General features: G+C 43.6%; 1 protein-coding gene across 1 annotated transcript in view; it reads left to right on the forward strand.

Moving 5' to 3' along the window:
* The window catches only part of LZTR1 (leucine zipper like post translational regulator 1), a 34,945-nt gene that overhangs the window by 1,256 nt on the left and 17,206 nt on the right, over positions 1-16,483 (forward strand). Inside the window, exons 4-9 of the mRNA XM_064636025.1 lie at positions 7-86; positions 451-559; positions 2,873-2,956; positions 4,404-4,461; positions 4,956-5,095; positions 6,122-6,323. Coding sequence (XP_064492095.1) covers positions 7-86; positions 451-559; positions 2,873-2,956; positions 4,404-4,461; positions 4,956-5,095; positions 6,122-6,323 — 673 coding nt within the window. The remainder of the gene's footprint in view (positions 1-6; positions 87-450; positions 560-2,872; positions 2,957-4,403; positions 4,462-4,955; positions 5,096-6,121; positions 6,324-16,483) is intronic.

Here is a 16,483-nt window from a genome sequence, read left to right on the forward strand (position 1 = left end):
GTGCAGGGCTTTCACGACGGGGACCCCGCCGGCACCGCGGTACCACCACTCTGCCGTGGTCTACGGGAGCAGCATGTTTGTGTTTGGTAAGGCAGCAGCAGGTTACAATTGTGGTTGGAGTGGTAAACATGCTGCTGTGTTGGTTTGGAAAAAGAACAGGAGATTTTTAGGAAGTGTCAAAAGATCTCATTCAGTAGTAAATCCAGTATTTTTCGTGCGATTTCAATTTTAGCTTGGAAATACTTTTACTGTTTTGTTTAAAGTAAAGAAGACTTGAAACTCATTACCACAGTGATTCTGTAGGAGATGATGTGGAGGAAAAGTCTCTCACCTGTAGTAGTTAGATACCAGATACCTGCTCTTTGTGCAATGTAGAGTTTCTCCTAATACAATGCCCTGGACTGTGTATGCTCCACTGCCTTAGAGTCTAATGAAATTCTTATTGCCCAGGTGGTTACACTGGAGACATTTATTCCAATTCCAACCTGAAGAATAAAAACGATCTCTTTGAATATAAGTTTGCAACTGGACAGTGGACAGAGTGGAAGACTGAGGGAAGGTAAGAGCTGGTGTCTTTGCCCGTTGCTTCCTGGGACTTGGCCCTGTTTCACATGGCACAGGCAGAGTTAGTCACAGTACTCATGTTAGGGCTGCAAAATGATTGCTGCTCTGGTTTCTCAATTAAGTTTTCTGAAAATTATCTTTGGTTCTATAAGAGTTTTTTTTGCAAGGCCTCCACTCCAGAGTGCACTGTAGTGGAAATTTGCACAAAATCCACTCTTCATGTTTCACGTCTGTGACAGGAGGGATGGGAGCAAAGGAAGCTGGGAGCAATTTTCTTTTGAATTGTTTCAGTTTCAAGGATAGCATGGAATTTGTTGTTCCCTCTTGATCCTGAGCTTTCAGCATTTCACAAAAAATGAAAATCAGTAACACATTACTTCCTAAAGTTGACTCATTTCAGAATGCCATTCCTGACACTGACTGTGATCCAACTACTTAGGGTATTTTTACAATGGCCTGCAGTGACAGGACAATGGGGAATGGCTTCCCACTGCCAGAAGGCAGAGTTAGGTGGGATGTTGGGGAGAAATTCTTCCCTGTGAGGGTGATGAGGCCCTGACACAGTGTATCAGGGGTTAATTACACTGATACTTTTGGTCTGTGTTCGGCCCAGCCACCTGTGAAAGTTTTGTTCTGTCCCTGCCAAGTTATGAGAAAACAAGCATTGATAAAACAGAAACTTTGTCCTTGAAGGGAGTTTTTGTATGAACTATATATAATTGGTGTTCTGTGGTTGGCTAATTGTTCTCCAAGGAGAAATTGAAGTGATGAAGGACGCCCCCAGACTCATTTGGAAAAGACCCCCCCGGAGTGCAGTACACAGGGAAAAGCCACTCGTGGGCAGAAGAGATGCACTTACATAACCAAGGGGGTGGGACTGAGAACCTCTGGCAGGGCAGCCTAGACAGGCATAATCAGTTAATTGTATAAAAAAGCAGATAGCTCCTTTTTGGGGAGCTAGCTTTACATCAAGGACAATGTTGCCTTTGCCAATTTGTGAACTTACTGACTTTCCAGGGATGCAGCTTCTGCTGTTGGTAATTATAGGCATTCTGGGCCGGTGAGATAACTCTATGGGCAACAGCTGGGTGACTGGGGGAGGTCATGCTGGGGGCTTATTTCTCTCCTCCTTCCTCTCTTTTGAGTTCGTTCGTTTTGTTGGCCACCTCTTGGTAATAAATATCAGTTCTGTTGAGCTTGCAGTGGTGTCATGGTTTCAAGATTTCGGTATGCTCGAATCCTCCCTAATACACACAGGTTGCCCAAGAAGCTGTGGCTGCCCCATCCCTGGAAGTGTCCAAGGCCAGGCTGGACAGGGCTTGGAGCAAGCTGGGCTAGTGGAAGGTGTCCCTGCCCATGGCAGGGAATGGAATGAGATGGGCTTAAATGTCCTTTTCTGCCCAAACCGTTTTATATTTCTGTGTATACCACTCCCCAGTATGGGCCATACAGTGTCTTTACCTGCAGTCCTTTACATATTTGAAGTTTCTGAAAAGCAGATTTTAGTGAGCAGGGCAAAGGGAACATTTGTAATTGTGATTTGTGGGGAGGGTTGAGGAATGTACAGTCCATTCTTGCATTACTGTTGCTCACCTCTGATGAGCACATGTTATGTTTTAGAACATAGACCACATTATTGTTTTCTCTTTCAGTTATCCTAGCAACTTGGGAAACCTTGGAGATTAATTCTTACTCATAGTTTACAAACTCAGATGTCCCTGTCCTTCCCCACAGTTACAGTGTTCATACTGCACAGTGACCTCAGACAAGCCAACAGGTGCCTTGTGGCATCGCAGGTTTGTTCAGCCTGGCTGATTTAGTAAAAACAACAAAGATTGTGGAAGAGAAATCGTAGGTTTGATCTTTCATTGTGAGCACTGTATCAGGAACAGCCTTGAATGATCCCAAACCAGAATCCTGAGCTCTGTCCTGGTCTCATTTCTGTCTTCCACCTGCTTAGAGTGTGGGAATACATGTAGGGATTGCCACCTTCCTGTACCAATGGTGCTATGAATTGTCCAATTATTTAACTACTTTCCTTAAGATGCTCTTAAGAGTATTTGAGTCCTGGCAAGGAATTAGTTGGAATTTTTTTGTTTATAAGGTGGTTTCTCTCCAGTGAAGGCAGCAGAGCACAAGACTAACACGTGCCCCTCAGAGGCTCGGTGTTTGGAGGATGGATGGCAGAAGCCATTTCATGTAGGGGACTTCCTTCTTCTTACATTTGCATTGTAGCTGTGACACAGACCCCTCTACAGCCCCTGTGCAGCTGAGATAACATTTTTTTCTGCATTGTCTCCCTTTGCAGGTTGCCAGTGGCCAGGTCAGCTCACGGTGCGACAGTGTACAGTGACAAGCTGTGGATCTTTGCTGGATACGATGGCAATGCACGGTATGGGTGGGATCACCCTCTCCCTGAGTGCTTTTGTGAAATCCCAGCCCTTCAGTTTCCACCTCTGTAGGGGCATTTCCTTATCCCAAGGGCTTTAAACACGCAACTGGAGCTTTGCAAACCCAGCCTATTGTTGGGCATCACACTTTGCAATTCACCGTCTCATGTTCAGATAAGTACGTGCTTAAAACCTAAAAATCCGGTCACTCAGAGTGGCTGTGGCTGTGTAATTTTACAGTCTGCTTGGTTGTAAGGATGCAAAATGATCTCTGAAATTTGGCAAATGTGCATTTCTCAAAAGATCCCCTGCACAGGCCGGCTGATGTTGCTGAAGACTTAGAGAGCAAAGCTGGATTTGCTGTGAAGTCATCTGACAGAACTAAGAGCAATGTGTCAGCTTTTTCTCTGAAAATCTCTAAAAATATGTGATATTTAGGTTGAAAGGAGGTGGGATTTCAGATGGGAAAAGACTAGAAATGAGTGGTACCAAGAAGTTAAAGAGAGCCTGGTGCTTTGTCTCACAGCAGTTCTTTGAATTTGCTCTTGGTCTGTCAGGGAAAAGTCAATTCTGAACATTAATATTTTTTTGTCTTGATGAACTTGAGGAGTAATTTATTGATTGTTGATGTACAGTATTTGCATTGTGAGAGCACACAGAGATTGTCACAAATGAGGACCTGGATTGCCTCCTCTTCTGAGGAGAATCTGCAGAAGAGTTTCCAGCTCCTCAAAGTCTCCAGAAGAGCTGCTGTTAATTGGGAAAACAGATGGGATCTCTTTGTTATTTCTGGAGGAGGAATTGGTGTAAGATGCATGACTCTGTGGGATTGTTCAGTGCCAGGTTAGGGAGTCCCCTGAGGGCCTTGGTAGCTGGAAGGAGGGAGTGGGTGAGAGGAGCTGTCTAATTTATGTTAGATGTGTCTAATCGTGGTAAAAAATGTCTTTTTGTGGAACGTGAGCCTCCAGGCAGATTTGAACAAAGGAAATGTCTGTAGTTACAGAGTAACTTGTCCTGGGAACAGCACAGTCAGAGATTTGTCAGTGTACCTGCTTTGTCCTTCTTTGTGTATTTAAGGAAGGATTCAGTCCCATAAATAATTGCTGGGGTCAGTCTCAGCAGTTAGCAGGGATGAGCAGAAGGATACAGGGTAATAAAGGGTATTTCTGTAAAAATCCTGAAGATTAAATAGCTCAAATGCTTAAGCTCCAGACTGATTCACTGTGTGTAACTGTTAACTTCAGTGTACTCGTAAGCAGCAAGATGCTAAAGCAAGCTGGGGTGAGGCTGTCAAATTTAGGTACAGGGAAAAAAGTTGTTTTTCTGTCAGTGGAAGCAGGAGATTCTTCCTGCGCAATGGGAATTTTGATGAAATAGGGTTTTTGTCCTTTCAGTGTCATTACTGAAAATGAACTGTTTCAAATCAAGCATTTTTGTGTTATGGCACAGATTAAATGACATGTGGACAATTGGCCTGCAGGACAGAGAGCTGACCTGCTGGGAAGAGGTAAGAAGCTTTAGTTTCAAGTAACACATAGAATTATGTTTTTTGCTCGCTCTCCAGAATGTGCTTTTGACCCACAGTGAAAAGAAACAGTTAAAATTTGATTTGGAAAACCAAGTGTATATGAAAGGGTGATTTTTGCTTGTGAATCTGTGAACTGAACCTGGACTGCCCACGTGGATTTGCTGTGCCCCCTGTGAACAGCACTGCATTCCCATTCAGACCATTGCCATGGACTGAGAGCTTGACTGATCGGAGTCCTGATCCTTCCAGTACTAGGAGCTTTAGGAATGTGTCCTCCCAACCTTTTTTTCCATAGAAAATCAGTCTGTGCAGACACGTGAGCACAGCACAAGTCGATTACCTGCCGCCAGCTTTCCAGGGCACAGTGTCTGCACACAGAGCTGCTGTGTGCTTGGTCTGCCTGAGCCTCCTCAGTGTGTGGAGTTGTGCCCTGAAATAATGCATTTCTAATTTTGAACTTCATTATCTTTCAGATTGAACAAAGTGGTGAAATTCCTCCCTCATGCTGTAATTTTCCTGTGGCGGTTTGCAAAGATAAGATGTTTGTTTTCTCTGGCCAGAGCGGAGCAAAGATTACCAATAATCTCTTCCAGTTTGAATTCAAGGAAAAGATGTAAGTGTAGACAGTTAAGTCGTGCAAAATCCACATAATCCTTGACTGCTTGAGTTGAGAAATGCAAATACTTAAGGGTATTGAGGAAGGATGCTGCATCTCCTGACAAAGAAGAGTAGATAAGAAAAAATATGGACTGTTTTCACGAGACTTTGTCATTTGCCATGTGTGTCAGATTGGTCTTTTTCAGCAGCTGAACAGAAAATTCAGTAGATTCACTTTAAATAGGAAGTGTGAATCTCAGTGTGCTCAGAATGGGATGCCAGATATTACCTTCCTAGGAGGATTAAAACCAGAGGTCCTGTGAAATACCAATTCATACTGGAGCCACTGGGAAATGTAAAATGCCAAGTATTTGTGAAAATCCTGAGTATTTAGTTTGAGACATTTGGTGTGACTTGCTCTGAAAATATGGCCTGATGGGATAAAAGTGCCAAAAAGTGGGAATACAGATGCATCAGTGTGTTCTGACAGCCTGATCTGGCTGGTTTATGGCTGAAGTAGAACCATAACTGAAACAGCAGCTGATGGCCTTCAGACCATGGCTGAAATCATACTGTCAAAGTGAGTGATTCCTTCTCCAAGTGGGACATGGCTTCGGAATGGTGCCCTAGGAGGGGTTAGTTCCTAAAATGTATGAGAACAGATCACCTATTCCTGCCCAGGTTGTGTTCTTTGAGCTGCTGGGATTCACATGAACACATTGGGGTTCACACGAACACATTGGGGTTCTCACGAAAACATTGGGGTTCACATGAACACATTGGGGTTCACATGAACTCATTGAACAGCTGGGGTTCACATTGACACATTGGGGTTCACATAAACTGCATTGGCTTTATCATGTTCTTGGAAGTTCAGCAAGACAGAGCTGGTGCAGGTCTCAGCAGCCTGCGGCGTGTCACCTGTTCTCCTGCGGGTTCAGCGAGTGCTGTAACAGAGCTCCTCTGTGCTTATGATCTGAGAGTTAGGAAATTTAAAAGAGTTGTAAAAAAAAACCACCCTGTTTCCTGTTGACTGTCCCAGCTGGACACGGATTCCCACTGAGCACCTGCTTCGGGGGTCCCCCCCCCCTCCCCAGCGGCGCTACGGGCACACGATGGTCGCGTTCGACCGGCACCTCTACGTGTTTGGGGGGGCTGCAGACAACACGCTGCCCAACGAGCTCCACTGCTACGACGTGGACTCCCAGACCTGGGAGGTCATCCAGCCCAGCCCAGACAGTGAGGTAAAACCTTCCTTTTTGTGTGTTTTCTTTTTTGCTCTGGACATTTTTTTTGACAAGGACGTTGACTTTTCGCTAAATCGTTAACAGCTTCTTCCCACAGATCGTTAATCAGCTCAAATATTGTGGGCAACAGTCCTTAAAAATTAGTCAGTGTTGACACATTTAAAACTTTGCTTTGCACTGTTTAAAGAAATACCGTGAAACACTTGTAATTAGAGCTATGAGTCAGTCATTATTTGGGAAAATTTTATTATGAATTCACTGCATACCAGTGGTTCTGTGATTGGCTGTGCAATGCTCTTGAAGCAGAGTTCAAAGCTAGACAGAGTTTGATTGTGTCACTGTAATAATGCCCAAGCACGTAAAATCTTATAAATTCTGATTATACCGAATAGCATTTCCCTTCTAGGTCAAGTGTAAAGTGTTTGCTTATAAAGGTGTGGCTGGAAAATAGTAATAGGGCTCAGAAAGGGCTTTTTTGAACATATTTGTATTAATAAGAGATATAAATTTTAAAATGCCAATTTTTTACATGGACATCAAAAGGCTGTAGACCACCAAGGGCCAAGGCAACACCCCAAATGAGAAAAAATAAAAAAAAACGGTAAGATGACTAACATCTTTTGGGCTACTCATTCCAAGGCAGTGATTTTGTGATAAAATGCCAATTTTTTCTCATAGTGCAGCTACAGATCCTGTGTGGGATCAGCTGGTATTCCAGGTGGAAGTGGTGAGGGCTTGCCTGGCTTCAGTGCACATTTCAGCGCACGTTTCAGTAAATGTGGTTCCAGTGGCCTCTGATCATTTCATCCCAGACTGCACAAGCAGTTGGTTCCCTGGAGCCCGTACTGAAGTGTGAGTTCCTGGCTTTGGAATGGAGGCGTTCGCTGCCTTTGTTGATTTGAACAGATTTTACCTTAAGCCACATTAAAATACCGCAGCTGAGGTGGCAGCAGGCTGGGATTGTCCAGCTGCTGTGCAGGAGATGCTGCATGTGCTGTACATGGGAACTGCAGAGACTGAGAGAGCTGAGTGTTGCAGGAATTAGTCAAGTGCAGAGTTACTAATTTAACCAGTATTGGTGTGACAGCGCTCACCCTCTGAGTGCTGTGCTCTGTGTTTGGTGTGTTTTGGTGTGTTTGGTGTGTTTGGTGTGTTTGGTGTGTTTGGTGTGTTTTAGTGTGTTTGGTGTGTTTGGTGTGTTTTGGTGTGTTTTAGTGTGTTTGGTGTGTTTGCAGAGACACGTCACAGCGTTGGATGAGTCAGAGAATCCCAGGCACACACTGCCCTTAATTAACTGTGCATGTGGGCCTCGTTGGGAACAGTTATTTGACCAAAGTATTTCACAGTAGTCTAATCAGTGCTTTACAAAGCTGATTTATTGCCACATGAAATTAATAAAACTGCTTCTCTAACTTTCTAAAGCCACAGTTGCTTTCAGGACTGTAGATCCTGTTCTGCTCCTGCCAGCGTTGCTGTTGGATGTGTGAGGCTTGGGCAGGCATTGGTTCTTTGGGACACGATTGATTATTGCTTCCAGGGTCAGAACTGCTCCTGGCAGTGTTGTAAACCAGCATTATTCCCCGAGTTATCCCCTACTAAAACTTCATTTCAGTTATCAGAGCTCTTTTGTTGGGCTGTCAGTAGTCCTGGACATGGGTCTGTTAGTTGCTTGTGTTGTATTTTGAAGTTTCCTTCTGTACTCCAGCATCTAGAGACTGATTTGGTAGAAATGGGAGGAGAGATTTACATGATAGTAAATTTTCCTGAAAGACTGATTAACTGCAAAATCTGAAGGACTTCTGTCATTTTAAGTTTTAAATGATTTTGTGTCTTCTGGAGGGGTAACTAGATAATTTCTCAGAATTGTTTTCCTGAAGTTTCTATGAGCTTTTGGCAAAGACTTCTAATGGTGGCAATGAATCTCTGATACCATACTGTTCCCAGGACACTGTGAACTGGGATTTTCCCTGTTTATCCGTCTCTGTGAACAAAGTTATTCACATTAAGTTGAAACAAAATAGAAGTCGATAAGTGCAATGCTGTCTCAGCACTTGAGGGTTTCCACTGGGTGTGAAGTGATGGTGACCTCTGTTATTGTGCAGCAGAATGATCTGTCTTCACTTTTAGAGTTGGTGTTTTCCCCTCTTTCCAATGGATGTATTGTAGAGTTTATGTTCTGTTTGTTCTGTATTTTGTGATGTGATCTTAGAAACGCTGCATTACAACTTTGCTTAACTGCACTATAGCAGGGTTACTTTCTTACTTATGGTCATGGGATGCATATCCTTAATTCTTTCTTCTTTTGGACATTTAGCATGGAGTGGGTAAAGCCTCTGGAGTCCAAAATAAGAAGGTTTGGTGCTGACTGAACTATAATTCAGTGGTGACTTTCATAGTGCTTTGCAAAAGAGATTTCTTGCGCTGAAGGAGAATGATTGCTGCCATTCCAGTCTTGTTCTCTGAACAGAGCCAGCCCTGAGGGGCTTTTTAGAGTGATCCAGGGAGTGATTTGGACTTTCCAGACCTACACATGCCAGTAACAGGAATAGGCTGTCAGGTGGAAGTGATATTTCCCCTGCTACCCTGTTATGGGCAACATGGAAGGTGCCAAGTCACATGCGACTGAAGAATCTTGAGGTTGTTACCTGGAGAAGGGGGCACAATTTGGGCATTAATCACAGCAAAGCAGGGTAAGTTCCAGGAAGGGTCTAGAAGCAGTTCTTGAGCACAGGCAGCAATCATGTGTCAGGTGCCTGAGACAGTCTGGCATTTTCCACATTTTGGGTAAACAGGTAGAACAAAGCTGGGAACAGGTCTGGCAAAATTGACCTGTCCTAATTCTCTGCCCAGGGCTCTCAGAATTCTTGACAGTGCCTTGCTGTGAGATGGGGGCTTAAATGGGTAGAAGAGGAGAAATGGAAATGGAACAGGTCAGTCCTTCAAAAATAAACCAGGAGCTGCCATTTTATGCCTTTAGGATGTCTCCAAAATGAGTATCAAGATGTCCTTGCTGAGCTGCACAATTGCAGTCTGTAGATCCTCAGACCTATATATATGTACATATATATTTTACAGAGCACACAGAGCTCTTCTCCATCTTCACTGTTAGATGATCTTCACAGCTGGGGGTTTTACTTTTCTAAGGCAGTCACAAGAATATCTTCTCTGAGTCCTTGCCTGACTGTGTAACACTGCCAAAGCTTCCTGGAGTGCTGGATTTTCTTTATAAAGGGCTATCAGAAGATTTCAAAAATAAGAAATAGATTTTTTTTATTTGCCTCAAGTTTTCCTATTGAACTCGAAATATCCTTGACTTTCTGAAGAAGGTTGGAACAGCATAAAAAATAGGCAGGCAGTAACAGGGAGAATGCTCCATCTTGCACAGCTGACAGACAAGAGTGTTATATCAGGAGGAAGAAAATTTTCCTTCCTCACAGTTCTCATCATCTCCCTGTGGCTGCAGGGACTGGTGAGCCATCCTGAAGCTACAAGGGAAATCTCTGAAACTTGACCTGTGAAACATTTCAGTCTCACAATCAGGCCTTTCAAAGCCAAGAGCAGTAAAAATTTCTGACTTTCAAAGCTCTTAATTTTTCTTTGAGTAAGCCAAAAGGGAGGTTAATGTGCTGGTAACCTTCTTGGGCTTACTTGGAGGCTCAGTCCTGGAGTTTTTCAAGTGGATTATGGTGACGTGGCTTGTGGGCAGCTGAGGAAGAGTAAAAGGACTTACTCATCTTCTGTGGATGAGTCTGCCCCAGTCTCCCTGTGCAGAGATCAGTTACACCCACTGAGGTATCTTTATGCAAAAGAAACGTTGTTTGTGTGCACAAACCCCCAGATTCCTGTAGCAAGGCCCCTGACAGGATCTGCCTCACAGGTGGGCAGGGAAATTTTCTGCTGGGAGAGATAAAACCGAGCATTTCACAGTCCAGAGAGAGGACTGATACTTTTGGTGTTTATAGATAATATGTAGTGTTTGAGCTTGCATCCTCTTAAGAAAACCTTTTATAAAAATGTAGGGGCTTCATACCAAGTGCCCCTTGCAGGTCTGTGCTCAGTGAGCTGGAGAGAGACAGCTCGAAAATGTTATTATTTAAAAGAACCTGGGCACCAGAGTAACTGTAGCATTGAGAGTAACTAACATTGTTACACAGCTCAATTTCTGTTTGTCAATTTTATGTTCATATCCTTTCTGAGAGGTGTTTATTACATACTTTTATAGGATTTTCCCAGAGAAAGCAGAATATTAATGATGTAGATGATAGGCAGAAGGAGTATTTCTGTAGCTCACTCACCAGTAAGGAGTTGGAACAGCACAAACTGAACATGGCTCATGTTAAAGGGGTATGAAATTGGGTAATGGAAAGATTTGAAAGATGGTTTTGAATGAGGAGCAGTTACTCTGTATAAACTTTTGTCAACAACCTTGGAAGACAACAGAAAATCACAGCTTTCCCCTAATATCTAATTGTCCAGAGTTTTGCCAATTACTGATTACAATAGCAGTCCACTCAGGGATTTGGATTTCTTCTCAAGGGGGGCACAAACAGTCCATGTTTCAGTCTGGCTGGAGGGTACATCTAGAACAGGGTTTGTGGTCTGGGCTTCATGGTTTCCCTTACAGCATCCCTGGAAACAGTGACTTAAATCCCCAGCTCTTGTGGGGAGCTGAGATGAGCTCCCTGTGGTGTGAAATGGATAGAAGTGCTGTGATATTCTTGGCTCCAGAAGCTGACACAGTGTAGTGTCAGTAACATCAATACATGATCCTTGTGTTTATTAAATAAATCTTCCAGTATAACATCTCTCCATGTTGTGTTCACAAATCAAGGAGGTTATTCAGAGAAGAAATCAGAAAATGGTCGAAGATGGGAAGCCCAGTGACCAGCTGTGAAGAGAGGTTTGTTTTAGCTGTAGGAAATTAATTCTTCCCTGGCTCATCTGGGGAACAGAATTTTTTTTAATATGTTGGTAAAAGATAAAGCAAGATCCAGTGGCTTCAAGTTGAAACTAGAAATATCCAGACTGAAAAAGAAAAGGAAGTAAAAGTTTGCAAATTGTAAAGAATGAGGGTAATGATTCATTGGAACATTTTATTGGAGTTTTTTGGTATGTCTTCATTATGTTTAAGCCAGGATTTGATATTTTCTAAAAAGAAAGTTTTCCTCAAAGAAAGGCTCCACTTCAGTACCTCTTCAAGGAAGTCTGGTAGGCTGGTTTATGCAGGAAGTCAGATTAAGATACTTAAAGTACTATTATGGTTATTGGATTTTTGAATCCACACCGTGTGCCAAAGAGAAGCAAATGGTTGGTCACTGGATTCTCGTCAGGTATTGTCAGATTTCAGTGTATGATCTTTTGTGACACGTTCATTGGATTTGGCAATACTTGCTCTTCAAACTGTACCTCATGATCTCTGATGAATTATGCATTAACATTGCTTTTTAAATTTGCAACTGATATACTGAAACGATTTTAAAGGAAATAGCATTTACTGTTGTTACAGCTGTAAACAGGTTACAGACAGCCTCAAACTCTGACCTTTGCAGTTATACTGGCACGTGTTTGGATGTCACTGTTAGTGAATTGACCTTCCTGTTTCCATTCCGTGTTCTCCAGTGGATGCCAGATGGGAAAATCCCATCCTCAGTGCAGAGCACAATCGCAGACGGTGTCACTGTAACCAACAAGCTTTTGTTACTGTGACTTCACTTCTGGATCTGGTGATTTAACCCAGCCCCCCCTGCCCCCCGTGTGCTGGGCTCATCCCACAGCGTGGGCAGCAGGTGAGGGGGGAATTCTGCCACGTTTGTTTTCAAAACAACCAGTCCCCAACCTGTATCATTGCAAGAAATTACTCTGTCCCAGGGCCAGGACTTGACAGAACTTCCCAAGATGCCCATTGACCCATTTTTCCAGCCTGGATAAGTCCTTTGGAATATCAGCCTCCAGCATTTCAGCTGCTCCAGACAATTTGGTCTCAAGCACAGACTCCCTGAGAACACTGTGCCCTCCTATAACCCATGAAGCATTTTGAAGGGGACGATCAGGTTAGTCAGGAAAAGTTTGCCCTTGGCAAATCCTTGCTGACTGGTCCCAGTCACCTCCTCCATGTGGTGGAAGTAGCTTCTAGGAGGATTTGCTGGGTAACTTTCTTGGGATGGTGGTGCAGTTGCCTGGCTCATGGTTAGCTGGGTGCTCCTCCTTACAGGTGCCCAAGCTGTGTTCCCAGGTCCATACTAGGCCAGATTTTTAAAATTAATAGTTGGGCACTTTGTTTATTCTTTGGTACCTGCAGCAATAAACTGGGATAGAAAAGTCCATTGCCATCTGAAAGGAATGAGAGCCTACAGAAAGGCCCAATAAAGGAATAACAGCCTAAGGAAAGACCTAATAAAGGAATGACAGCCTAAGGAAAAGCCCAGTAAAACCCTTCAGCATTTGCCTGCTCCTCTTTATTCATAGAGCTGCATGTCGAAGTTCACTCTAACATGTGTCTGTTCCAATTTTGTCTGAAAGCAGAGATTGTCTGCACCAAGCATGGGAAAACATTTTAAATCCTTAAACCTCCTTGAACTTAAAGACTATCCAAAGCTCTGTCTGCCCATCTGTTTGAGTTTGATGCTGTTACCTGGTGTGACAGTGTGGAAACATCTTGAGCATCAACAGCTCCCAGTAGTGACAGCTCATTTCAACCTGTTGTAGCTGATTTTCTTCAGTTTCAGAGAAAAACAGATACTTTTTTAAACTTTTAATATATTTGGGTTCACCAGGTTGGTTTGTTGATGGCTTTTGGTATTTTTATTTCGTTTTAGCTTTGAATTTTTAGTGGTACTGAAGGATAGAGAAGCTCATTGATGTTCCTGGGTTGTGAAAGAGATTTAAGCACATTGTTACTGGCTTTGGAGTTCAGTGCAACAGTCAACCTCCATAATACCTGCTCATTTATAGCTGAGTGTGAGGAGAGTTAACGTTTGCACAGTTATAAATCTGTTTTGTAAATATAACAAAGCTTCTGAGAAGCTGAGAGTGACAAAGAAGAGCCTTGAAACAGCTGCAGAGGATTTGATTTTAGCTGTTTCCTAGTATTGCCCATATTGTTGAAGTTTCAGGGAAAAAAGCACAGAAACATGTTAAAATGGTTTGAGAAAGGAGTCAGAGAGAGAAGAGAAGCACTGCAACAGCACAAGCACTCACAGCCTGCAGGAACAGCGTAGCTAATGCTTTCCTCACAGCCAAGAGGATGAATCTCACTACAAGAAAGTTCCATTTTTTCCCTGCCCCAGTTGTGCCAGTGGTACAGAAGAGCTGGGCTGGGCCATGGGCAGGGCTGTGAGTGCTGCCCTGCTGGGGCCTGTCAGCTCAAAAAGGTTTTACTTTATCCTCTTCCAGTGTGTTGGTCAGCTTTGGAATAAAGCACAGGTTGTCACTTTGGAGCAATCCATCTGCCCTGTTTTTTCATCAAGCCAAAATGTGAGAAGGCTGTCTCAGGCTGTGGGAACAACTGAGGGATATTTCCTCTTCACCATCTTTGTGACCTGTGTTCTGCCTGCTTGCAGTGAGCAAACCCCTCAGCTTCTCATCTCATCCCTGGAAGTGTCCAAGGCCAGGTTGGACAGGGCTTGGAGCAATGTGGTCTAGTGGAAGGTGTCCCTGCCCATGGCAGGGGGTAGAACGAGAGCTTTAAGGTCCCTTCCAACCCAAACTCTTCTGCCATTCTGGGATTCATGGAGAGCCATGGGAGGAAGAAGGCAGACAACAAGCAATTAGTGTGAAGGATTTTGTTGCTGTGTGCCTCTGTCACTGCACAAACCAGAAGAAAAGTATGTGACTAATTTGTGAAATGGTTCAATCACAGTCATGGGCTCCAAACAAGACCGTGGAGCTTTCTCTGGACTGACCCTGAGTGTTCTGGATACACAGGGATCATCTGGAGCTGCAGCTGCGAGGCAATCCTGCTCCATGTCTGGTCTCTCGTGCCTTCCATCTCTACTTGTACACACTGTTGTTTTGAAATCTTGTAACCAGGTGTCCGACCCAGAGTGTTTGAGAGTATCTGCCCCAGGGGAAGCTCCCTCCCTGCCCTCTGGAGAACAGGTTTAAAAAAATCTTGGGATGTATTTGCTTTACATTTCAGCATAACAACAGTTAAACAAGCACCTACAGCAGACTCAGAGGTAAATAAAGAAACACCTGGAAGTGAAAAAGACTTCAAAAGTGGAAATTAAATTTATTCCAGGAGAAGAGAGAAATTTCAGCCTTGTATATGGCTTTACTTCTCTGCTCCTTTTTTTCCCTTGCAATTTAGCTTCAGCTATTTTAACTTAAGGTATAATCCAAGAACCATTTAAGCCTTGAGTCTGCACATGCAAGTTCTAAATTGCATAGAGTGGACTAATATTGGCCCCTGAGTGGAAATGATTAATTTTACTTTTTTAACTATTTAATTTTACTTTTACATTGCTTCAACTTAATTTATTAAGGACTTTAAATGAAGCTAAATGTGTTCCTGGTGAGGTCAAAATTTAAATCAGTGAGTTTATGTAGGGGTTTACACAGATTTAACTGAGTTTATTTTAAGGTATGTGTGCTCAGCCCCAAAGCTGATGCTCAGGGCTGTAATCAAGGCAATTTGAATGATTGCTGGGTGCTCTGGCACAGGGAGAGGCAACACTAATGCACAGCTTTGGGAGTCAAATCAGAACCCTGATGAGCAGCACAGGGTAAACTCCATTTGAGCTGCCTAGACAGGGTCCAGGGTGAGTCTGAGCACAAGAAATGAGGAAGAGAAAAAGACTTGTGAAATACTTGTGTTTTGAAAATGATGGCTCGAGTCATCCTGGCAGTGTGGAGGGGGGTACTGAAGGGGAAGCAAAGGTGACTAATGAGGTCTGCTTTTGAAAGCAAAGATTCCAGCTTGGGAAGAGCCTCAGATGCAAATCTCATTAACCTTAAATAGAGAAGCCACTCCAACAGATGAAACAGAGTAGTGTAGCTCAGAGGGGTGCCAGCCCCCATCACTGGAGGTGTCAGGAGGGAATCCAGAATTCCTTTTGTCAGGCACTGCTAATAAAGTAAGGAGATCATGTTGGTGGGGTGGTAAATACAAGATCTAGAGCTGACAGATGCATTCAGTTTGGCAGTGCCTTTTAGTCTGTGATTTTTAGCATTCCTGTATGCACTGGGAATGAGAAGGACAAATCCTTTTGGATACACACACGACCATCTGGAGTTGTGCCAGCAGAAGGAATTAAATCATAGAATTATAGAATCATTACAGTTGGAAAAGACTTTTAAGATCATCAAGACCAACCATCCACCCAGCACTGTCCTATTCACCACTAACCCGTGTCCCCAAGTGCCACATCCACCCACCTTTGAACACTTGCAGGGATGGTGACTCCACCACTGCCTGTGCAGCCTGTTCCAATGCTTACAGCCCCTTCTGGGAGAAAGTGTTTCCTAATGTCCAAACTAAACCTCCCCTGCTGCAACTTGAGGCTGTTTCCTCTCATGCTTTCTGACCATCCTGGGTAGCAAAATAGATGGTATTTTGTAGCTGTTCCTTATAAACTCTACCTGAGTTGAGTGTATTCAGCAGCTGGATTTGGCAGCTTGGGAGGTCTCCCAGTAAAAAAAATCAAGATGGGGCAGGTTCTGGGTGTCTGGAATTGGTGATTGAGGAATGTGGGGACCAGCATGTCTCTCCAGCTGTTTATGTTTCTCCAGCTGTTTGTGCTCCTGAGCTCTATTAACCTTTTTTTTTCCTGAATATTCTCTTGAGGACCCAGCTCCCCTGGTTTGCACTGGGACAAAGTTTTCCTCTGGCCAAATCCTTGGTCCTGGGAGAGCTGAGTGTTGCTCCCCACACGGGTGGCATCAGAATGTGACCACTTGTCATCTCCCTGTGGGGAATTTGTGCTGGCCTGAATTCTGCTGTTCTGATTCAGCAAAACAAACACCCTGAAACCCTCAGCTGCACAATGTTTTGATGAACTGGACATGACCTTCCTTGTTCCGGGATGTCCTTCCATGTTTTACATTTCTCTCTTTAAAAATGTGGTCAATGTATTTAGAAAGTGGAGTTGTTTGATTGCTTAAGTTATTAGTATAAGTGCAGAGCTCTGGTTCCTTGGCCAGTAGCAGCCATTACAAAT

Source organism: Pseudopipra pipra, chromosome 25 (assembly GCF_036250125.1).
Source record: "Pseudopipra pipra isolate bDixPip1 chromosome 25, bDixPip1.hap1, whole genome shotgun sequence".
NCBI classification, from domain to species: Eukaryota; Metazoa; Chordata; class Aves; order Passeriformes; family Pipridae; genus Pseudopipra; species Pseudopipra pipra.